The sequence below is a fragment of the Ovis canadensis genome, chromosome 5 (assembly GCF_042477335.2).
Source record: "Ovis canadensis isolate MfBH-ARS-UI-01 breed Bighorn chromosome 5, ARS-UI_OviCan_v2, whole genome shotgun sequence".
Classification (NCBI taxonomy): Eukaryota; Metazoa; Chordata; class Mammalia; order Artiodactyla; family Bovidae; genus Ovis; species Ovis canadensis.
Genome location: NC_091249.1, coordinates 56,954,029 through 56,978,324, shown reverse-complemented (window position 1 = coordinate 56,978,324; position 24,296 = coordinate 56,954,029). Strand labels below are relative to the sequence as shown.

General features: G+C 60.1%; 1 protein-coding gene across 3 annotated transcripts; it reads right to left on the bottom strand.

The window, feature by feature from the left end:
• Positions 1 to 285: 285 nt before the first annotated feature.
• On the bottom strand, positions 286 to 24,296 carry CSNK1G2 (casein kinase 1 gamma 2). 3 transcript variants are annotated; one of them, XM_069589768.1, is made up of 12 exons: positions 23,785 to 24,296; positions 8,969 to 9,400; positions 3,040 to 3,080; positions 2,845 to 2,914; positions 2,620 to 2,768; positions 2,290 to 2,524; positions 2,131 to 2,216; positions 1,961 to 2,045; positions 1,713 to 1,861; positions 1,527 to 1,610; positions 1,329 to 1,435; positions 286 to 1,200 (listed from the first exon to the last, which is right to left on the bottom strand). In XM_069589768.1, the coding sequence occupies exons 2-12, from the start codon at positions 9,150 to 9,152 to the stop codon at positions 1,146 to 1,148; spliced, it is 1,245 nt and encodes a 414-aa protein (XP_069445869.1). In that variant the 5' UTR covers positions 9,153 to 9,400; positions 23,785 to 24,296; the 3' UTR covers positions 286 to 1,145. The 3 variants fall into 3 exon arrangements, with proteins under 3 accessions (XP_069445869.1, XP_069445868.1, XP_069445870.1); XM_069589767.1 differs by having other exon boundaries at positions 1,713 to 1,879; positions 23,785 to 24,070; XM_069589769.1 differs by lacking the exon at positions 8,969 to 9,400 and having other exon boundaries at positions 23,785 to 24,060.

Here is a 24,296-nt window from a genome sequence, read left to right as displayed (position 1 = left end):
GACTTGCGTAAACTGGGGCAAAGTTCCCCATCCTTTACGTTTGTATTTGTGGCTCCTCTGTTCTCACTGTGATGTAGTTAACTGATTTTCCACTTGCCCCCAATAAACCAACCCGGTTATCTCACTGCAGTTCTCTTACCTTCTTTCCCACCTCCACTTCTCCTGAGCAGGGGGTTGCTACTCCCTGGCTCCCTCCCCACGGCGTGTGCCTCCCTTCCAGACCCCCAGTGGTGCGTGTCCTTTCCCAGACACACCCCTTTGACAGACTGGACACCACGCTGGGAATTGGTTTCATTTTTCTTTATTTTTTTTAAAAAAGCCCCTAAGTTCTATGGCTTCCAGGAAGCATCAGAGAAACGGAAGTGCCATTTCTGTACACTTTGTAAAGCCAGACCTAGACGCACGCACCGCGAAGACGCCCAAGCTGCTCTGCCCGCAGCTCGCAGCCCCAGGGGACCACTGGGACGGCACTGACGGGGCTGCCCGCTCCACACACACCTGCGGGGCTCGGACGGGCTTTAAGGCGCTTGTCTCCAGGCTCGGCCGGCAGCGCGGAGCGACACAAAAAGCCCGCACACGCGCCGCCCACGGGCCTCGAGGTGGCTGCCCCCAGCCCAAGTTGAGGCCGGCGGCTCCACCGACAGGTGCCAGGACCCCTGAGGGCCGCGCCTGCCAGCCCAGGCTTTGGTGCAGCATTTTGGTTGGGGGCCGCCCCCACCCCGCCTTCCCCTCCAGTCTGGGGAGGCCCAGGGTGGGCTCACCCCCGGCAGCAACGCCCCGCAGCGCCCCCTCGAGAAAACGGCCTTTGGATCGAGGGAGACAAGCTGGACTTTATGACACTAACGGGCGGGCGGTGGTGCCGGCGGCCGCTCTACTCACTCAGCAGACGCGGGCGGGGGCGCAGGGCAGGGCAGCCGCTGTGGTTTCTCTTTTCCTTGTTTTAAATAGTTAATGCTCTCGGAGGGGAGGACTAGACACAGGTGTAGAAATCTCGGCCCAAGTCTTATGTGAGGGTCGTGACCCCGCGCGGGGGGCGGCAGCGCTGCCGGCCTGCAGTCTGCGTCCGGCTGTGGCCAACGAGGCCGTGGACAAGCTGGCCCCGGGGGGCTGCAGCGGGAGGATTCGGGGATCACTGCCCTGGGGGGTCACTTGTGTCGCTGTAGCGATTTTCTCTTTCTCCTTTTGAAGAAACAGCAGCACCTGGAAGGGGGACGCAAGCTGAAAGGGGGCACAAGCTGCGGAAGGGGTGAGGGTGGAGGAGGTGGAGCAAGGGTACGAGGGGGCAGACCCAGGACATCCCTGCTTCCCGACCCAGCTGCGGGCCTTACTTTGTGTCGTCAGCCACCTCCACCTCTGCAGGGGCTGTGATGGGGGCGTTGGAGTGCCCGGCGGTGGGGTCGTCGGCATTCAGCTCCCCGTTGGTGGAGTTAAGTGCCTGCGGGGGGCGGGGGCGGGGAGTCAGGTGGGCCCCGCCTGACACCCCCCCAACACACACACTTTGGTGCGGTCCTTGGCCTGGCACTCACCTGGTTTTTGCTGTAGAGCAAGGCTTTCTCTCGAACCTGAGGCTGCGCGGGCAGGTCAGAGTGAGCCGTGCCGATGGGCGTGGGCTGCAAGGGAGCGAGAGGCAGCTTAGGCTCAGCTGGGGGCCCCTGCCAGCCACCCTCACCTACCAGGGGCCCCTCCCGTGCCAGCCCCCTCCCTCCACGTACCAGGGGCTTCCCGGCCCAGTCGTACTCGTAGTCAAACACGAAGCCGCTGCGGTCAAAGAGATCGGTGAAGAGCTTGCGCAGGTAGTCGTAGTCCGGCTTCTCAAAGAAGTCTAGGCGCCGCACGTAGCGCAGATAGGTGGCCATCTCCTCTGCAGACACCAACAGGGCTAGTGGAGGCTCGGGGCAAGGGCACTGGGCAGGGGTATGCAGAGCAAGGGGGCGGGGGTACATGGGGAGACGACTCTCACCTGGGAAGCTCTCACAAAGCACCTCGATGGGCGTGGCCCGCTTGGTGTCCCCGATCTTCTGGTAGCGTTCCTTGAGCGTGTCGGCCTGCAGGGGAGTGGAGTCAGCACTTTGGCCGGCCTGCCCACCCGCGGGAGACCTCCGGCCTGCCCACTCGGCCTGGCCCACCCACCTTGAGCCCCTGCCAGGGCAGGCTGCCGCGCAGAAAGTACATGAACATGTGGCCCAGCGCCTCCAGGTCATCACGGCGACTCTGCTCTGCGGGGGACAGCAGGTCAGCACAGCCCTCCCAACCACCATCCCCTGCCCGGCCCACACACCACTCACTCACCCTTGCCCAGGTGCGTGTTGATGCTCATGTAGCGTGCCGTGCCTGTCAGGCTCTTGTGCTCGCGGTACGGGATGTGCTTCTTGGTCTCGGGGTCGATGTACTCCTTGGCCAAGCCGAAGTCGATGATGTGGATGGCGTGCTGCCGCTTCGTGCCCGGCCGCCCCACTAGGAAGTTCTCCGGCTTCACATCGCGATAGATGAGGCTCTTGGTGTGCACATACTCCATGCGCGTGATCTGCCGGTGCGCGGGCGGTAGGTAGGCCTCAGCCCGCTCTCTGCGCCTCCCACTTCCGCCCCACCCCGCCCCTTCCGCCCCAGCCCGGCCCGCACCAGCTGGATGGCTATCATGAGCACCGTCTTGAGCGTGAACGTGCGGTCGCACAAGTCGAACAGGTCCTCTAGGCTAGGCCCGAGCAGCTCCAGCACCATGGCGTTGTACTTCCCACACGGGCCAAAGTAGTAGACCTGAGGGACGCCCTCTGCGGATGGAGGACACAGACTAGCGCGGTGCCCAGGCGGGCTCCCCCAGCTCCCCCACGCCCGGCCCTGGGGTACCTGCGGCGCTGAGCTGCTTGTAGAAGCGGTACTCCAGGTGCAGCTGCGGTGCCCGGGACTTGATGGGCTCCTGGGAGGGACGAGAGGACGCGTGGGCGGCACGCAGGGTGCAGTCCTGCCCTCCTCCCGCCCCGACCCTGGCCAAGCCCATCGGGACAGCTGCCGCTTGGGGCTAGGGGCAGGTTTTGGACTCACCAATTTGATAGCTACGTATTCATTTGTATAGAGATTCTTTCCTGTGGGAGAAGCAGCACATCAGGCCCGTGGGACTTCCAGCCCATGAGCCCGCGCATCTCCTGTTCCCCTCACAGCCCCCCTTGCGCTGGTCCCCTCCTTCCCAGTCTGGGAGGGAAAAGGATGCCCGCAAGGGGCTCCCCCCGGCTGTGAGCACCCTCACCCATCACCATCCCTAGGCCAACCCTGCCTCCGCCCACTGGGGGCTGCTCCCCTGTCCTCAGCGGGATCCTTCCCGCCAGCACGCCCATGCACTCCAATTTCTCCCACCTAGAAGAGTGAACACAGAACAGAGTCCTGGTGACCCCAAGGCCCTTCTTCAGCTCCGGAGACCTGGAGGAGACATCCACACCACCCTACAACCCGTCTCTGTCCCCAGATGCTCTCTGAGCCCCCATCCATCAAGCCATTTGACCAGCACTCTCCCCTCTCAGTTCTAGGGACCCTCGAGGGAGGCCCCCAACCCACGCCCTGCCTGTAAGTCCAGACAGTTAAGTTGTGAACATCTGCTGGACAAGGCCCACCCCCCCACCCCAACCCCCCCTATCCCCTGCGGTGGAGTAAGGGCCCCAGGGCCAAGAGCCCCTTCCCCAGCCTGAGGCTTCCTGCACAAAGCCCATCGGGAGGAAAGTAAACCTGCATCCTAGGCTTAGAAACTGACATGCCTGGGGCAAGAGGTCTCCCCTAGCCCCTCACCAGCCACCTGGACCTCCAGGTGTGCATTGAGAACCAGCTATACTGCTCAACCTCATAAAACTGCAAACACAAAAGCTCCAGAACCCCTGCCCAGGCCAGCTTTTCACCTGCTAGTTCCCACCCTTGGCTGAACCCCAGATAGCACCCGGGGGTGGTGGCCTGTGTGCATACCCAGCAAGCTGCTGCACCCTCTCTGCCCCTCCCAGCACCACCCGGCCACCCTCTGGGGCCTGAGTGCCAGCAGGCCCCATGGTGTGCTGTGCTCCTAGAAGACCTCATGCTGAATCACCCCGCTGCTCCATCTTGCTTCTGAGAGGGTCCAGCATGGGAAGAGGCCTCAGCTAACCCTCCATCCCCCTGCAGTGGGACAGTATGAATGCCCAAGGTGCTGGGCCCACTTGCCCCACCCATGGGATGGCTGAGACACCAGTGTGTAGAACCACACAGGCGGAGGCCAGGGCCCACATGCCTGTCAGTCAGCTCCCTCCTCCCTCAATCCTGGGTCTCTCATCACTGTGGCCCCCGCCTGGGGTCTTCAGCTCAGCCCCTGCTCCTCCAGGGCCTCTGTTTCCCCTGTGGTGCACAGTCAGCTGGTCAATTTCCCCAGAGACCTGACAACATGGCCCCCAGTTCTGCAGAGGAATCGCGTGTTGGGAATTAACTTCACAAACGCAGGACTCTGTTCTGCGTTTAGTGCTCAGCGTAGTGCGCATACCACCTTCCTTAGGTTTATCCTGGAGGCACCTGGAGGGTAGATTTTTAAATGTTTCTTTTCCAACTGTTGCTCCAACGGAGAAATACAGCTGATTCACGCTGGTACACCCAGCAGCCTTACTAAACTCACTCCCTCCTGTTTACTGAGCAGCTACTCTGGCCTCCGCACATGGACAGTCAGGCTGTCTGGACGGGTCACGGCGTGTTTCTTCCTGTCCCATCTTTCCACATTTGGTCCGTTCACTGCCGCTGTCAGGAAAGGGTACCCTCTGGGACCCCTCCTGCAGCCTCTATTCTTCCATTCTGATAAGTAAAAGACACCCATGGGCAAGGAGAGAAAGCCTCCATCTAGTCCTGGTTGTTAGGTTTTGAGTAAAAAACAGGCAGGCCTCATGTCCCCCAACATTTTATTATGAAAGCTTCAGATACAGCGAACGGGAGAGCTGGGTGCACAAACCCTGCGCCCTCGCCGCCAGGCGCGACAGCTCGCGGTCTGCTCCGCTCTGCCGCCCAGATGCACGGTTGTCACCTGTTCTCTCAGATTTGTCTCAAAGTTGTAGACCTCAGTCCCCTGTTCCCTAAGTACTCCACCCTACAGACCACCTTTAGTCTGTACTTAGTCCCTGTCTTTCCCTTGGGAAGCGATTTATCATTGAAGAGCCCTGCATCTGATAAGCTCTGTGCCACCCCACCCCGTGAGGACAGAGCGCATCCCACTCACCTCCCAGAAGAGGCCTTCCTTCAGCAGCGCATCACTTCCTGGCCAGGTCTGCTGGCTTGCCCTGCCCTCCACACCCCCAGTCGCCTGGCCGCTGGCTCCTGCGAGGTGTCTGTCTGGATCTCTCGCCCGGTTTTAATCACACCGCCTGTCTTCTGACTGAGCTATACCCTTTTCCTGTGCTGCGGACACTGGCATCTTGTCCAGGGGTGCTCTGCAAACAGTACCTCCCAGTATGCAGCTCACCTGCTCCTGCTCTTAATAACACTTCTGGATGTTTAAACTTCGATGATGTCTAACTGGTCCCTTCCAGTAAATGGTGATCTTACTCTATGTCTTGTGGTAGAAACCTCATGTTTTGCCATTTGCGAGCTCTGGGGTTCAGCTGAGTTGAAGGTGAATGTGTGGTCCGTGCACACGCACACGTGCATGCGGGCATCTAAAGTCCGTGGTTAGAGTCTCCTCGTGGACCTCAGGTGTTCTGGGCTCGGCAGAGGGTGTGAAGAGCAACAGTCTGCGAGGCATGGTGAAGAACAACTCAGGGGGGACACTGTGAGCAGAAGGGAGATGCCAGGGGCTGCCCAGGGCAGGAACGGTACAGGCACTGCATCCAGGGCATGGAGACTCCCAGAGCTCCCCTGCATTCGGCGGGAAACCCAGAGCACCCATATATTGGGAGGGGGTGACTCCAGCCCCTAAATAATGTCTGCTCTTGGGCCAGCCTATCAAAGTTGCAAGGCAGCCCCTCATGGGTTCAAGATGAGTCCCTAGGATGAAGCATAATCCAGACCTCACGGGTGCTACCCACACTGTCCAACACATCAAACATCAGTACACATGTGAAAAACGGAACAGAACCGTAAGAAGGAAAAACAGAATCAAAGGGACCATAGACCCTGGCGTTTAAAATAGACACTGCAGACGGGAACCTCCTACACTGCTGGTGGAAATGGAAGGTCGCGCGGCTACTGTGGAGAGCAGTATGCAGGTTCTTCAGAAATCTAAAAACAGAGCTGCCATATGATCCTCCAATTGGGCGTATGTCTGGTGAAAACTCTAAATTCAAAAAGACACATGCACCCCAATGTTCACAGTGGCACTGTTCACAGTAGCCGTGACAGGACATGGAAGCAACCTAAATGTCCACAGACAGATGAGTGGATACAGATGTGGTACATGGATACAGTGGAATACTATTCAGCCATAGAAAAGAATGGAATAATGTCATTTCCTGGCGGTACAGTCAATAAAAATCCACCTGCCAATGCAGGGAACACCAGTTCCATCCCCGAGCCACAGCTACGGAAACCATCCGCAATGAGACGCCACCACAATGAGAAGCCGGTGCACCGCCAAGAAGAGCCCCTGCTAGCCTCAACCAGAGAAAGCCTGAGCACAGCAAGAAGACCCCACAGAGCCAAAAATAGATTTTTTAAAAAGATGAAAAAAAAAAGGTCTATATATGTGTAACTAAATCACTCTGCTGTATGGTAGAAATTAACACAACATTATAAATCAACTATACGCCAATTAAAAAATGGCTACTTTAAGTATATTCAAGAATTAAAGGAAAAGATGGGCAAAATTAACAAACAGATGGAAAAATCTCAACAGAAAAAATAAGAGGAATCAAATGGAAGTGAAAAATACCATTGTATGAAATGAAAATGTCAGTGGATGCGCCTATTATAGATGCTGCAGAAGAGAAAAAAAAAGGGTGACCATACAATAAAGAAATGCAAGCTCTCCAGATTGAAGAAAGAAAACAGGCTGGGAAAAAACTTGAACTTGAGGGACCTGTGGGCTAGCATCAAACACTCCTGACAGGCTTCTCAGGTGGCTCAGTGGTAAAGAATCTGCCTGCCAATGCAGACCCCTGGTCCAGGAGGGTCCCACATGCCACAGAGCAACTGAGCTGAAACCCCAACTGCTGAAAAGCGTGCACCCTGGAGCCCGTGCTCTGCAATAGGAGAAGCCGCTCAAAGAGAAGCTCACACACCGCAACCAGAGTGTAGTCCCAACTCAGGACAGATACAGAAAAGCCCACACCGCAAGAAGACCCAACACAACCAAAAAGAAACAAACACCACACCACCACCACCACCACCCTCCTGACCATGTGTGACTGGAGTATGAGAACGAGAAGAGACTAAACAAAGGTAGAAAAAATATTTGGGGAAATAATGGCAATCCTTTCTCAAATTTAATGAAGAAGTGTGCAGATCCTACAAACTCAATGAACCCCAAGCAGGATAAACAGAAGACCATACCCAAACAAGGCAGAATCAAAACCGGAAGCCAAAGATGAAAAGAAATCTTTGCAGGCGTCCCTGGTGGTCCCTGGGGATTCCACTCTGCAATGCCGGGGATACCAGTAGATCCCTGGTCAGGGAAGATCCCACATGCCATGGGGCGACTAAACCTATGTGCCACAACCACTGAACCCACGATCTCAAGCCTGAGAGTTGCAAATTCTGAACCCTGCACACTCTAGAGCTTGTGCTCTGCAACAAGAAGTCACTGCAACGAGATGCCCATGCACTGCAACTAGAGTAGCCCCTGGTGCAGGAAGAGAGGGCCTGTGCCCAGCTTTCTGAACACCCAGCGCAGCACCCCGAAAAAAGAAGAAAAATCTTTGAAAACAACCAGAAAACAAGACAAACGATACACAGAACAAGGCTCGACATTAGTCATTGCAGAAAAGCAAATAAATTCCACATTAGGCACCATTTCACACCCACCGACACGCTAGGCAACCCGAAGTGCAGGGGCGGCTGCAGGACAGCCAGCGCCCTCCCCGCGCAGCCTGCAGGGTTTAAACAGGTTCCCCGGCTCCGGAAACCAGTCTGGTGGTCCCTCATAAGCACTTACACTCTAGAAGAGCGCCCCGGGGCGGTTTTATTCATAATAGGACGAAAGAAGAGAGGAACCCAGAGTCAATTAGGCAGGCGCAGGCAACCACGTGACTGAGCAGCAGGGGCGGGCGGGGGTGGGCCCGGGAGCAGCATCGACAGGGCTGGTGCTCCAGTCCCGACCAAGCTTTACACACGAATGGTGCAACACCCAACACAGCGGTGTTCTGTATCTGGGTTTCGGAGCAACAACCGAACCTGGATTCTTAAAAGGCATTTTCTGCTGAAATGACCCAGACCTGTGAGATTCAGGCTGCCGCCCCAAATGCCAAGGGCAGGAGCCGGGGATGCGAGTGCGTGCGCGTGTCCGTGAGAGCAGGAGCAGACGCTTAACTGGGCAGCAGGGCTGGGTTTCAGCCCCTGACGGGCAGTGGGCAGTGCAGGCCAGGCTGGAGGGAACCCAAAGGAAGGGAGGGTCTGTGTCTCCCGCCCACACCCCTGCCATCAGCAGCCTGGCCCCGCCCTTGAACCTGGAGCCCTAGAGCCTGGCGGCGAGGCGCCGGCCCCACTCCAGTGCCCTCGCAATCTGCCAAGGTGCAGACTCTGGCCGGGCCTCTCCACCCAGTCCCATGGGCCGCCGGACACATTTGACACTGGCAACAACAGCCACGAGCTGGGCAATGACCACCAGACAGGGACTCGGGATCGCCCAGAGCTCAACCACCAACGGCTGTGTAGGATATGCCCCTTATCCTCCGCTCTGCCCCGTCGGGTACCATGGGGCCAGGAGCCCCCAGCACAACTGCTCCTTCCCCGGGTCGGGGGGCAGAAGCCCCACGCACTTACCTGTGTCCCGTCCCTACGACTCCCACCGCCCCCGGGGCCCCAGACGTGATCGCGCGGGGCTCACCTAGCCGGAGCTCCCCGAAGTTGCCACAGCCTATCTTCTTCCCGACCCGGAAGTTGGGGCCCACCATCAGGACCCCCGAGCTGGTCCCCGAGCTGCGGACGCTGTGGCTGGCCCGACCGGCGGCCTTGGACATTCTCCGGCCCTCCTCCGACTCCCCTTTCCCTCCTTTCTTGTCAAAATCCATAAGTTTGTGGTACCCTGGCCTCTCCACGGTGACTCAGCTGCCGTGCAAATCCGGCTCCACGGAGACCTGCGGTCGCGGCGGCTCTTCGGGGCTAAAACCCCATGGCGCCCAGCGCGCTCCGGCTAGTGGGACACGGGCGCGCGCGAGGGCCCGGCCGCAGCGCTCATCTCGGTGGCCTCCGGGTCACACACGGGGGGAGGACTCATGCTGCTGACGGGTCCCGGGGGCTCAAATCTCGTGGCTCTCGGCTGGAGGAGAAACAGAGGCCCGGGTTAGGAGGACACGCGCCTCCCCGCCACGCATCCCGAGGTCCAGAGCACAGCCTGGCCGGACCTGGGACTGGGCGTTCACTGCTGGTGGAACCTCCTTCTGGAAAGATCTCTGACGCACTGGTGCAACCTGGAGCCTTCTGGGGGCTGAGGGATGGGAGGTTCAGGCCTCTTGAGAATCCCCCGTGTTGCCTGCTGCCTGCCCCCTGCCCCGCCAAGGGCTGTAGGATGGCTGTACCGGCAGGGGAGATGCCCAAACGAGTGACCAAGGCGCCGCGCCCCCCCCCCCGCCCCACCCGTGGCACTGAGCCCTAAGAAGAGGACAGATGCAGAACAGTACATGCAGAGGCCTCAGAGACAGGCCCCACCACTGACATGGGGTCTCCAGAGACGCCCCTCCCTTCCCCACCCAATGTCCAGGGGACATCGAGGTCCCTGGGTCTCGTTCCAGGAGCTCGTGACCCTGTGGTTAGGTGAGTGACCCGCTGCTGCGGGACAGAAAGCAGGCAAGGAGGGGCTACAGAAGCCAACACCAGCCTGGCTTCATTTGGCCCAGCAGCCCCCTGCCTTGACAGGGCTGGCTGGGCAGTTGTAGCTGGGGTGAGTCCGGCCTGGCCTCGCCAGTACAAAGCTGGGGTTGTGGGTGGGATGGCAGGCACCCCCAAAGTCCCCCAGGTTGCAGGAGAAGCAGCCCAAGCCAGGGGGTGCGGACACACAGGGCAGGTGCCCTGAAGCAACCCAGGCTGTGTCTGTGGTGTGGGCTCCTACCTTCCCCACCCCTCCCTACACCCTGTGCAGACCAGTCACCCTGTGTCTCAAGAGGAGGGTCTCCCCTGCCAGCCATCCTCTTTTCTCAGCCACAGTAACTGCACCCTCCAACAGGCCCTCACCGCCTCCTGTTCTCTCACACCAAAGTCACAAGAATCTCTCCAGAAAGAAAACACTAGCATCCTCTTCTAACACCTCCCTAGCCCGCCTCGGCCCAGACTGGCCACTGTGAGGCTGACACCTGTGCCCCTCCCTACCAGGCACTCAAGGGCTGGCACCTGGTGAAGGCCACGCCCGCTTAACAGCCAAGGGGAGGGGAGGCGAGGCCAGAGCGTACCAACACCAGGGCCCTAAGGCTTCAGCAGGATCAGCTCTGTAGAGCCTGGTGCCCCAGCCCCTAAATGGGTGTTCACACAGCCTCCAGCACTGATGGACGGAAGGGCCAGGCAGCCCCATTGTGTCACTGATGGCACAGGTGCCAAGAACAGGCCCCAAAGAGGGGACCCCCTGGCTACGTGCCCAAAGGCAGGACCACAAGCTGGTAGGACTGAAGCTGGGGTGCTCACACACACGTGTACACACCAGTCCCCACTCGGGCACAGCCCAGGAGAGTCCCAGACAGGCAGGAGCCCGGGCTTCAGGCCAAACCTCACTGCTTACAGACGGCAGCGCCCACGCTTCCCAAACACATGAACGGCGTGTACAGACAATCCGACCCCAGCCAAGACCCGCGCACCCAACTCCACCGCTGCTGGGGTTCCTGGCGGCCACATCCACCCCCGTGCTAGGGCCCAGCCTGGGGCCGTGTGAATGCGGCTCTTACCAGCAGCAGCAAGTGCCCCCGCCTGAGACCAGCGCCCTGGCACCTGTAGACAACACACCCATCACTGGGCTCAGGGGTGCTGGCCTGGCCAAGTAGCTGCTGCTCCGCCTTGACCTCCCATCTCCATTGGTTGCTCTTGTGGGAGACTGGCCGGAACCACTGCGAAGCCAAGGGGGCACCAGACAGCCCGGCAGGAGTGACCGGAGGGAGGGAGGAGCCTGACCGAGGAGTTGGGGCCTCAGGACAGAGCAGGCTGCCCACCCCCCTGCTCCATGGGCTGGCCTCCACCTCCAGGGGCCACGCTGAGCCCCATCTGCCCACAGTTCTCTGTGGGGGAGGCTGTTCAACCTCAAGGATTTGGGAGTTAACTGTGAACAGCTGCTACAAATTTACAAGGAAATAACTATATTAAAAACATTAATATGTAATAGAGAGCAAATGACTAATAGGGACCTACAGTAGAGCACAGAGAACTCTACTCAATACTCTTCAATGACCTATATGGGAAAAGAATCTGAAGAAGAGCGGATATGTGTAAACCTGTAAGCGGTTCACTTTACCATATACCTAAAACTAACACAACATTGTCGATCAACTCTACTCCAATACAATTTAAAAGCAGACAAAACAGCCAGCAAGCCTACTGGGGTGGAGACTGCATGCCTGGTTCTGAGCCCCTGGGACATCTTTATTCACATCTGGAGAGATGACCACAGGGCTTACAACCCCTTCCAGAGAGGAAGATCAAAGGCTCCTACTAGACCTTGGTTTATGCTTGCAAAGTTGTGCTACAATCACCTCTGGTTCCAGAATGTTCCATCCCCCAAAAGCGAAGCCTGTTCCCATCAGCAGTCACCTGCCTCAGCCCCTGACAACCAGGAACCCACTCTCTGTGTCCGTGGATCAGCCTGTTCTGGACGTTTCCCACCAGTGGAATCACACCCCGCATGTCCTGTGTCTGGTTCTCTCCTGAGCATCGTGTTCTCAGGGTCTGGCCCCATGGTAGCGAGTGTCAGGGCTTCTCTTCTTTCCATGGCTGAGGGATGCTCCTGCGTGTGGAGGGACACACTCACCCACGGAAGGACACCCAGCTGTGTCCACTCTTGGGACCCGGTGAACAAAGTGTCTACAGTGCTTCTGCACTGTCCCCCTCCCGGGCACTACCCACGGCTAGAATGGCAGGGCTGAGGGAGGCTCTAGCTTAACTGCTGGAGGAACTGGAGGCTGCCTCCCATCAACTGGCCCGCTCCTGGAGCCCCCCGCTGCCTCGGGGGGGTTCTGACCTGCATTTCCCCAATGGTCTCGCTCCACCTCCAGACACACGCCTTTCCTACACACACTCCCTACACACTTTCCTACTTTCCTACACACTCCCTCCCTGCACCCAGCACCAGACACACTCCTGTGAATCACTCACTGCCTGTGGGAACAGCACCCACAGGGGATGCGCCGAAGGGCTGAGGGTCTTCACAGGGAGGCAGGACAAGGGCCTTCCCACCTTGGGAGGAGGTGAGCCCGGAGCCAGAGTGCAGCCTGGCTCAGAGCAGCTGGACACCTGACTTCATGGGAGTTTGTGGCCCATGACTCAGTAACACGCCAGTGTGGGATTCCTGCAGAGCGAGCCCATGCCCTGCAAACACCTGGGTACCTCCTGCTCCCAGACAACACACCTGCACAGGTGACCCTCCTTTCTCTGAAATCCTGCCAGATTCCACAACAAGTGGATACCGAAAGCCCCTTACCCCCAGATGGACACTCATGGTTTCCTGCCAGATTTTCTTTCCTGTCAGAAATTAACTAAAACACAGGTCCGTGCATGCAACCCCACCCACAAAGGTGCACCAGAGGGGGCGGTAGAGCCCACGGGAAGCTCAGAGACAGCAAGGAGACGCCGGCATTCTCCTGTCTCCTTGCCCGAGGACACTGTGGGCACTGCCGCCAGGTGCCCCTGCCCACAAGCGGCAGAGGGGAGCGTACAGCCGGGGCAGGACACTGCAGGCCCTCACCCAGGGGACGGAGGAGCCATGCAGGGAGGTCTGGAGGGACAGCGGCCCAACCAGGAAGACCAAACATGGGAACAAAGTAGGGGAAGGGACGGCTGGACATTGGGCTTGACTTCCTGGCAAACAAGATATGGGTGCGTCCACATCGATGGAGGAATGCTGGGCAGGGGCCTTGCAGTTCCCCATGCCGCTGCTATGACCTACTCATCCCACACAGGCAGGGACTGAGGTCTGGGTCCCACTTTGTGCAAACAGCTTTTATGGGGCAGCATCACCAAAAATCACTCTGCCCCAACAACACACACAAGGAACCCTCCAGGAGACCTCACTTCCCTGTACTCCAACCCCCAACTCTCCCGGAGGCCCTCCCCAGTCAGCAGCACAGGGCGCCCACCCCCGGGGTCCTGCCCTGACTCCATTCTGAGCCATGACCCCTGCTCTCAGCCCCATCCCGAGATCCACAGCAGCCTCGTCACCTGTCTGGCCTCCAGCTGCAAACCTTTCTGAGCCCGCAGAGCTGCCTTCTGAAAGCCGCAAAGCCAGGAGACTTGCACCCTCCAGCTGGCTGGGAGGTCACCAGGGTGCAGGATGTGAGGCCCAGGGTGGGAACTCTACCCCCGCAGCCCCTCCTCCAGCGCTGCCTCTGGGTAATGCCCAGTGCCTACTCTAAGTGAGCCTTTGCGCCAGGAGCGCCATGCTGGCCCCAATGCCGTGTCCCTGGGGTCCTGGTGTGCAGCACAGGGACAGCAACCAGGCCTGAAACTAGAAGCTGTGGCGGGTGTGCTGCCCCTGCCCGGCCCCCCAGCCCACATGGCCCTGACGAGACACCAGAGGCCCGCCTCATCCGTCAGCCCCTGGACAACAAGGCAAGCGTATGGCCACCATGAGGTCACCGCCTGCAGGGGACAGTGGACACCAGGAGATGGGTGAGGAGTCCAGACCCTGACCCTCCAGCGATAGGACGCCAGTGCCCACTCACCCCACGAACAGCAGCTACCACCCGCCATGCCACAGGGGTCTTCCTGGGTCCTCTCTTGGGACCTCAGAGGGGGGCAGCCAGAGCGAGTCACCCACTGGCCTGTGGGGCGCAGGAACGAGACAGTGGACACAGGACTAAAAGCAGAGCAAACGCTGCCAGGAGCTGGAAGCTACCAGGTGCCCCGGCCCACCTGGTAAACCAGGGAGCGGGTATGTGTAATGTCAGCACAGGCGCTAAAACTCATGGGGGATGGAGGGACCCAGCCCTACACCCGACCCGAAAGCAAGCCAGTCTCACCCCACCAGCATGGCCCCCAGTTCCTCCCAAGGGCACCCAGACTCACTCCTCACTCAGGGAAGGCCCCCCAGGGACACCTGACTCTGCTCAGGCCCTCGTGGTCAACTTAAGCCCCAGGCAGGCAGGGCTCCCAGCCCACCCCCAACCCCCCCAGTGACCCCTGGCCTGCCTTCTAGCTCAGGGGGCTTACCTGCTGCGTTCTCCTGGGGGTCCTCCATCTTGTCAGGGCCAGGGCCAGGCCCCCTGCCAGGGGCCCCAGGAACCCCCTTCTCTGACCGTCTCCACCCAGTGATGTCACAGTCCCCGCTGACATCACGGGCACAGCCCTGGGCCAGAGTCAGGATGCATCTGGAGGGGTGGCAGCAGCTTCCCTCCTGGGGGTGGCCCCACCACACACTGCAGGCTCTGCCGGGGAAGCCACCTGGGAAGCGCAGGGCTCTAGGGTGATTCTGGCCACAGCCCCCCTCAGGCACCTCCAGACACACACGTCCCCCTCTTCAGGCTGAGCCTACTGACTTGTGTAGGCAGGGCCTCCCTCCAGGAGTCACCCAGGTCCTGGGCTCCAGCAGCCACGGGTACCCCACGTGCCAGGTCGTGGCATCTACGCACCACTCCCTGAAAGGGACCCAGGCTCTGGAGATGCGCCAGCCCAGGGGCCGCAGCCTGGAAGCCTGAGGTCACCGACAGGTAGTGTTACAGCAGAGAGAAAGGGAGTGGGCCGAGAACGGGGACCAGACCCCAGGACGAGGCCAGCGTCCAAACGATATCAAGCAGAAACAGCTCACGATACAGGGATTTACAGACAGCGGAACACAAGCCTGGATGAATGGGAAAGGAGGGGGCATCGCTGGGCAGGGGCTGCAGCAACCCTGAGGGAAAGGCCCTGTTCGAGGACATGCAGGGTTCATTGAGAAAGGCAAGGAAGACGGTCAGAGCTCACACTCGGGGTCATGAAGGTGTGGGCAGATGCGCAGGTTCAGCCAAGTTACAGATGAGCCCAGAAGGATGTGGGACGCAGCACTTTCCCTGCAGCTTTCCACGGACTTAAACACATGCATGACAAACCCCTCGGCCCCAGCCTAGCACGCAGCAGGTGCTTCCATGGGGTGGGGGGGTTTGCTGGATATCAGGAATGGGTGGGGTCAGGCCATGGGCTTGCTGGAGTGACCACCCGCTCACTCCCTGGGCACACTTGAAAACCCCACGACTGAGAGCTAAGAGAGAGATGCAGAGAAGAGGGATCAGGGAGGGACACAAAAGGTGTTCAAACCCCACATAACGCCTGGTGAGAAGGGACAACTGAAGGCACGGAGCCGGGGCTAGGCGGCCACACTGGCCACAGGTGAGAAGGCAGGTACACATACAGAAATGGCTGTACCCCCACAGGAGAGCCGGGACTGGCAGAGCCCGGGGGCCTGGGGCAGAGAGGATGGGGGAAGCACCGGCCCTGGCTGAGGACGATGCACCAGCACCGGCCCATCAGCTGCGACACGAGCGACACTCAACTGAGGTGTGACCCACAGGGACCCCAAACTGATCCACAGACTCGCTATAAGCCTAACACCGCTCTGAAACAAGAGTCTATTTAAAAAAACAACCCCCACCACCTCTGGCAGCACCCCCTCAGACCCCCTCTCCCTCTACATGGTGCCAGGTGGGCACACTCCTGCCCAGGACCTTTGCACCTGCAGCCCAGCACCCGCCCAGCCCCTCGGCCTCCACCACAGCACTCGCCATGCCGCCAGTCCAGCAAGCACCCGTCCCAGGGACACAGTGGGCGCCAGGCAGAAGCACGGCTGCTCCTTGGGGTCCACAATCCCCAGAGCAGAGCAGGGAGGCCAGGCGAGGCCCTGGCCAGTCAGAGAGAAAGATGGAGCCCCAGCTGAGCACGGGGCAGGGGCACGAGCCCTGAAAATGATGGAAACATGGGCTCTGGGGCCAGATGAGGGGGAGAAGCCTGATGACCTGCAGGGCAGCCTCCACGGTGCCCTGTGCCTGCCCCATGCCCACTGGAATCCTGGCTGGCCTCTGCTAGCAGGTGCATACTCTCCTAAGCTCAGAACAGTGCGGAGGGGGATGGAGAGCTGGGCCGCACCACCCTCCAGGGTGTGTGGCCTCAGCCCAGGGCAAGGGGCTGTGCGGGCAGACACGTGAAAGACATTAACGGGCCAGAGCACCTGCGGACCCACCAGAAAACCACATGCCCTGCCTCCCTGTCTTACTGGAGCTGGCCGAGCATCACTCACCCACCAGCTCCCCTGCTGGGGGAGATGCCTGCTTTAGTCTGGACGGGTCCTCAGAGATTGGCACATCCTAGACAAGGACCCAGCCCCTCTGCTCGAGACTGGCGGTGGGGGGAGGACTAGCACCCGCCCACCACGTGGGATCCCGTGTCCCAACTGGAGCCTCCCCAGACCTGGTGCAGCAGCGGGAGGGCCAGGCCAAGGCACAGGAGCACATGCCCCCGGGAGGATGGCTTCACTCCTGTAGGCGCAGCTGGAATGGTCTCTCTCCCCAAGAAAGAGGAGACCCACAGCCATTCCCAAGGGGGAGCGGAGTGGAGCACAGCGAGCAGCCAGACCTGCGTGTAACACACCCATGGTGTGTGGGGGTTTGGAAGTACGTCACTGATGCGTGAACAGTGCCCACCGCCTAGATTCTGAGTGAGTTCTCAAAACTTTCCCACGCTTGGCCAAAACACCCATTTTCCTCAATGTGTGCGTGTCTTTTGCCCCTGAAAAACACCTACGACAGGATGGGATCTACGGCAACACGCGGCCAAGGCACCTGGCCTGTGGGGCTGCAGTCCCTCCCGGCACCCAACACACCTGCTCAGAGAGGCACCAGGATGGAAGACCACGGGCCGGCCTGAGGGTCCGAGACATCAAGGGGCAGGGCCACCCTGGCCCATGTCCTCTGAAGGGCTGGCGCTCCAGAAAGTGCAGGGCAGCGGGAAGACGGTCTTCCAGAAAACGGCCAGGGTTCCCAGGCTCGGAGGAGGCAGAGACACCGCGACCCAGGGTCAGACCCTAACCCAGGACAGGACACAGAACCTGGAGAGGGAGCCTGCGAGGACAGAGATCAACAGGACCCTCCTCCACAGGGCACAGAAGATGAAGCAACCACCATGGAAAACGGCAATTCCTCACAAGAGTCACCACTCGATCTACTCAGTATACACCCGGGAGAACTGAGAACACATCCACACAGACCCGTGTGCCCAGCACACAGGCATCCACAGCTGCTAGACTCATGACGGCTACGAGGCCCACACAACCCAGGGAACACACGTGTCCCTCTACACGGGAGTGTCCTTCAACCAAGAAAAGGGGTGAAGCCCTGACACTCATTACCACGTGGAGGGACCCTGAGAACATGATGCTCAGTGAGAGCGGCAGACACAGAAGGACCCACAGGGTGTGATTCCGCTGACGGGAAACGTCCAGAACAGGCCGAGGGGCTGTGGTTCTTGAATTGATTTTGGTGATAGTTGCACAATTTGTGAATATACTAAAACCACCGAGGTCTCCTCTCCAGTGAACTTTATGGTCGGTGAAGTGTATCTTAATTAAAGCCAGTGTAGTGTGTGGCATCACAATAAAGCTGTTAGGAAGGGCGTGGGGCTGGGCGGGCGGCCCAAAGGAGGGCTCCTCTGTCCAGTTGTGGGTCAAAGTCCCACCCCCAGGCCAGAGCCACACCTCCCACTCCTGTGACAGATGCAGTAACCATTTCAGACAGGAATCAAGAGGTGTGCACCCACAGGAAGAGAAGCCAGGGAGAAGGCGGGGAGGGGAGGAAAGAGAGCTTGGTCTTCCCCAGCAGCGCTGGCCCAGGCTGAGGGGACACAGAACTCACCCACTGCTCGCCCCGCGCTCTTCAAACCAGCCAGGGCGGCCACCCGGCTCATGCTTACCCGCACCACCCTGGGCTGCCCTCCCCACCCGAGCCACCCGGCTGGCCTCTGGCCTGTCTCTATCCATGAGCTGGCAGCACTCCAACCTTGGTCCCCCAGATTGGCCATGAGCTGGGGAAAAACCCCTGGTCGAGAGGCTGCATCACAATCACCAGGTGCCCCACCTGCCCCCAGATGCTGGCTGGAAGGACCACCACCTGATCGCAGAGGTTCCACTCCAACCCGCCAGCGCCAGTGCGGCCCTGAGCCCCAGACGGACGGGAAGAGGACGCCAGCCGGGGGTGGCCAGACGCACATTAACCACCAGACGCCCAGCAGACAACAGAAGGTCAGATAAGCAACGAGTTAACCTTTACTGCAAGTGTGTCCCACACACCACCCGAGGCACGTTTATGCCAGGCAACTTTTGACCGTTTGTAGGAACTACAATTGCGCCTGGCGCCCCACGCTTTATCAGCAATATCTGGCTACGCCTGACAGCAGCACCGACCTCCCGGCAGGACTCAGTCCCCAGGGCCCTGATGTTTTTCTACTCAAGCTCTGTATTTGTTAAAATAGAGTGTTTCCAATGAAAACTTAAGCTTCCAAATGGTGATAAGCCACACACCCCCAAATGTGAAGGATGTAAACTATCTCAACAGTAACCTCTCACACCAACTATGTGTTTGGCTGTATCTCAGATACCCCAAACTAAAGGAGATAAACCTGTTTCTTTCTGCTCTCTCACCAGTACACTGTCCACCATCCATGTAGCTCTCATCCTGTCCGTATCGGGGGCAGGGGCTGTGGGTCTTGACAGATATGTGTGCCCCCAAAAGACTCGGAAACACTTGCCCCCAGGGCACCAGCATGACCATTTCTGACTGGGAAGTCGAGGCCAGGGCGTGAGGCGCCAGGCATGCCCTACAGCCTGCCTGGGTTGGGGGCACAAGTCGGGAGCACAAGCCAGGGGCATGTGGGGACTAGCCAGGCTGGAGCTTTTGGGCCAAGGGTCTCATCATAGACTCTCCCTGGGCTGGCCACACAGGAAGCGCCAAAAGCCCAGCCACAGCCTGGAGACCAGAAAGAAACCAGGAGGGATCCTGCGGGTCACCCTTGGATCCACCGGAGAGCGGCCTGAGGCAAGAACGGGGGACACTGCCCTGTGGGGGGACCTCAGCCACCACATCCGGTCCACAGGAGCAGTGTCCCTTCTGACCTGCTTCCACAGACTTCCTGCTCCCGAGGGCGAAGGCAGGGGGCCTGTGGAAGCCCAGAGACAGGCGCAGGGAGGCCCTGAAATGGGTACCTGCAAGCCCCCCAGCTGCAGCTCACTGTGCACAGCAGGCTGGTGGGAAACCCCAAGGTGGGCACTCACTGGACCCGACTGCCTTGACACCGGGCAATGCCTGGACATTGTCCCGATGTGGTGGCCCTAAAGAATGACCTGCTCCAGCGCCCACAGGGCGGAGGGGACAGACCCGGCCTAGAGAGCATGTCCCTGCCTATAGCTTCAGAGGAAACAAGCCCATGTCCCGGGGCTGGCAGGTAGAGGGAGGACTAGGCCTGGGCAAAGAGCCCCACAACTGCTCCCTGCTGGTGTGAGAGCAGAGGCCGAGGCAGCGCACTGATGGAGGGCACAAGGGGTCCTGGAATCTGCCAGTGCCGCAGGTGAAGCCAAACAAGCAAAGGGCTGCCAGTGGGTCTCTGTGGGCGACTCCTGGGAAGGTGTGGCCTAGTACACGGTGTGATCTGGTTCCTAAAAGATGCCAGGCTCCCAGTGTGGGCCCTGGAAGGGAGCCCTCAGGGCTCTGCACTCTAGGCACCAACCCCATCCCTCTGTTGCACCCTTCTTCTCTCTCAAAGCCCTTGGTCTTCCCAGCATTATCTCCCTTGGATTCTTCATCTCAGCCTACTCCCCATCCAGCTGCCCCGCACGCAGCCCCACATGCAGCCCCACTGGGTCACCCACCAGGCTCCCAGAGAGCCCTGCCACGTGCCCATCAGCTGGGCCCTGGGACTGCAGTGAGCACGAGGGTTACTGCAAACACTCATCAAGGTCCCATGGAAGCTGCAGGTCCCACAGTGAGCGACGCTGCCCTGCAACCTGGGGTGGGGACAGCCGGACCTCCAAAATGGGGATCATGCTGGAGCACACCGGGGGTGATGTTTTAAGTACAACTTTTTAACATTCTGAGGTGTGTCATGAACCAACATGAAGTCGTGACGCATGAGGTGTATCTGTCCTTTGAACAGTGATGCCGTGACCCAGGATGACACAGGACACGGTCTGCACCCGGGCGCCCCTGGCTGCCACCTGCAGGAGAGGCTTCTGTTGCCTTTTCGCTCCTGCAGAGGCACTGCGGGCGGGGGCGCTGGCGAGAGCAGCCCTGCCTGTGGCTTAGGCGCAGGGACACCTGGCTGGCGCCCCGACGCATGCACTCACGCACACACGTGCACATGTGTTCTGCAGGCTGGATCTGTGCAGCGAGGGGAAGGGCTCGCCCTCCTTAAACTACCTGGCTTCTGCCACTCACTGAAAGGGACTTACAGGAAAGCTCCAGACAGCTGGGCAAGCCAGATCAGTGGACCATCCTGGGTGCTGAGGGGACACGCAGGGTTCTGAGAAGGAAACGCCGCCATAACCCCTGCCTGAGAGTCCCACCGGCCATCTGTATGGACCCCCATATCACAAGGGGATGTAGGTTCTGCCAGGGGCTTGGCGGAAAATGGGCTGGACCGAGGGGCCGAGGCCAGAGGAGCCGGTCTTCCCACCCCCAGCCTCCTGCTCAGGCTGCATCCAGTGGGCAGAGATGGTCCTGAGGAGCACCTTAGCAGAGTGAAGGTCCTCCTCCTGGAGGTCACTTGGGCCTCGCTTACTCATATGTAGAAAGGGAGCTTGGGGACTTGCACAACAAGCCCCCGAAGTGCCCAAACAGGGTGGGGCAGGTGCAGAACTGCTCAAGGTTGGACTTTCTGCACCACCAGGCCTCGTTCCCTGACCAGGCAACAGAAAGAATCCTGACTTGTGGCTAGAGCCCACCTGCTGCCTAGATCACAACAGCAAGGGCCCCATTCAGGTATGACAACCCCAGAAAACACCAGACACTGACGATGACCACGACCCAACCCACATACGCATCTCCTTTACAAAAGCCCTTTCCAGGGAAACCAAAAGTGCCCCCCACCACACTGACCTGCCCAACGCCCCCCAGCCCTGCTGCCAGCTCCCTCCCCAGACTAAAAGCTTGTAAAGCCTCCCTGTAAGGCCTCTGTGGTCCTGGGGGGTGAAGGGGGGAGGTCTAGAAATTTTTTAAGACAGAGACCAAGCCCCACAACAGCCCTGGAGAGAAACACTGCACCTCTGAGGCAGCCATGCCAAGCCCATCCGACGAGGCTTTCCTGGTGTCCCAGGCTGTCCAGGGGACATACCCTGTCCCCAGGCACTGCCTTGTGGGGGCTGGGCCCTCCCTGAGCGCTACCCACCAGTAAATCCCCAAGGCTCAGGCGGCCCCGCGGCTGTCCGGAACACCTCTCAGCTGGCTGGCTTCCCCGGAGCTGGGATGAGCAGATAGGACGCTTTCAGTTTATTAAAAAAAAAAAAAAAAAAAAAACCTCACCTACTTCCTCTTGCAACCCAGAGGTAATTACTAGGTAGTCAGGAGGAGGAGGAGGTTCAGATGGAATCAGAAGCCACAGTTCAGAGGAGTCTGTGCTCATAGGACCTGCTGTCACAGTTCAGAGCCAGATGATTAGATGTCTGTCCCCAACCCACCTCAGAGAAATGAGAGGGACCCAGAATCAGATGAGAAGGCCTGACAGCAGTGGGGTAAAAAACCAGAGGCTTGCAACACCCGCTGCAGACCTTGGGGTCTTGCCTATAGCTGGGGTGGAGGTCCAGCCAGCTCCTTCCAGATCTCCTTCCCTCTCTCCACTGCCAGATGCAGCAGACACAACTGGCCCCCAAATCTGGGAGCTGCCCCCACCAGCTAGATTCCCGGCCCACACTCACCACCCCCATTCCATTCCTCAGAGGCTGGGCCCCAGATACCACCGCAGGGGTTGAACTAAACATCTGGGGCTCCAGAGACAATAAGATGGGCCAGTAAAGTCTTGTCTAGCCCTGTGTGTGCTGCTGAGGGTGCTACAGTCAGCCTGCCCTCGCACCCCGACCCCAACCTCTGCCTGCAGAGCCCAGAGCAGGCCACAATTCGGTTGAAACACAGCAGACAAAAACAAACTCCTGTTAACAACCACAAACTTCCCCCAGCAGCTCAGTCTGTTCCCTTTGGGGGCCACATCCAGCCCCCCAGCGGCCACCCCCTTCCCTATCAGAGCCATCCTCCCCTTCAGATTCGTGTTTCCCCACTCATCTCTCACACCCTGAGCCAAAGGAGCCCCTGGGGGGTCAGGAAACACCTATGTCCCTCAGGGCAGGGACGAAGGTGCCCAGAAACCCCTCAGGATGGACGTGTGGACACCCCGGGAGCTCCAGACACTGGCCCAGCCTGGGGCTCCCTATGGAGGGGGCTGGGGAGAGAATGCTAGACTCCACCTACGTGCACGGAACCCTCCAGGCCGTTTCCTGCAAACAATGCCATCCGGAGGCCAAGGGAATAACCCAGCTGCCCAAAGCCGGCCCAGGACGACGCCCCGGACGTCAGGGCAGGGCTTTCTCTCAGGCCCCCAGCCCGGTCCTGAACGCCTCCCCTGAGAAAACTGGGGCAGAGGGAGCAGGGGAAGCGCAGGACAGGGAGGGGGTGGTGTGGCTGCCGGGCACGCAGACGACGGCCCCCCTCCTTCATCTGAAGTGTTTCCGGAAAACAAAGCCGGTGGCGAGGGCGGAAGGGGGAGGCGCAGCCCGGCGAGCGCCGGGAGTTCCTGAGCGCCCCACAACAGGTCCCCCAGCCCAGACCCCTCCTGCTGTTCCCCTTTCCTGACCCCAGCTCCCCCGACAAATCTGCAGGGCTACAAAGGGGCGAGTGTGCGCGCCAGCGTGGGGAGGAGCGACGGGCCTAGCGGAGAGGGCTGGAGGGGTGGGAGGCCAGGGGGAGTGGGCAGTGGGCTTGAGCACTGGGGGTGGGGGTGGGGGCAGTGAAGGAGGGAGGTGGGGTGGGGCTGAGGGACGGACAGGCCAGCAGTCAGGAGTGACGAATCCGTGGAGAACACTGAGGTCTGGAGTGAGGGAACAGTAGGGTCTGGAGTGAGAAACGGAGGAGGGGAATAGTGAGGTCAGTAGTGTGAGGATCTGTAGGGAGTGAGAACTGGCAGGACCTGAGTTTGGGAGTCACTGGCAACGACAAGGTCTGGAGTGCAAGGGGGTGGGAATGAAGAGCTGCGTTGACAGTGTGGGGGTCACTGGGTTGTAGGGGCAGTTGGGGTCGCCGTGAGGGGTGCAGTCGGGAGTGCAGGGCGTCACAGGAGCAGGTCCACACTGTGGGCGTCTGCGAGGTCCAGGGGTCCGAACTGCGAGGTGTAGGAGGTGCGGGGTCTGAGGAGTCTTCGAGACATATGAGTAGAGGGTCTGGGGGTTCGTGGGGGTGGGGCAGCAGGGCCAGGACGCGCGTCCGCCGCCGCGAGCGAGGGCGCGCGCGTCGTTACCTGACAGCCTCCGCCGCGGCCGTGGCCCCGCGGCCGGACTGGGCGGCTCGGGCTCCCTCAGCAGCGCTGCGCGGACCCCCGCTCCGGACCCTGTTCGCGCTCCGGCTCTGGCTCCGGCGCCCGCTTGGGTCCCCGCTCCCGCTCCCGCGCCGCCGCCGGCCTCCGCATGTTGGGCGCGGGCCGTCCCCGCCGCGCGGGCGCCCGGCTCGCCCCGGTCTCGCAGCGTCGCCCGCGGCCCGCGCTTACGCCGCCAGCGTCGCGGGGGAGGGCCCGGCGCCCACTGCGCAGCCGCGGGCGGCCTTGGGGCGCGCACGAGACGTCACCGAGGGCGGGGCCGGGGCGGAGCGCCCGCCGCTTTGCGGCAGCGGGTGACGCCGCGCGACAACCGCCGCGCTTTGCGGCCGCTCCAGGGTGGCCGGGCCACAGCCCGCGTGACTACCGGAGGCCCGCGGCTGTGAGGACACCCAGGGGCTGGGAATGAACCGGGCCCGAGAAAGACCCGAACCGAGTCC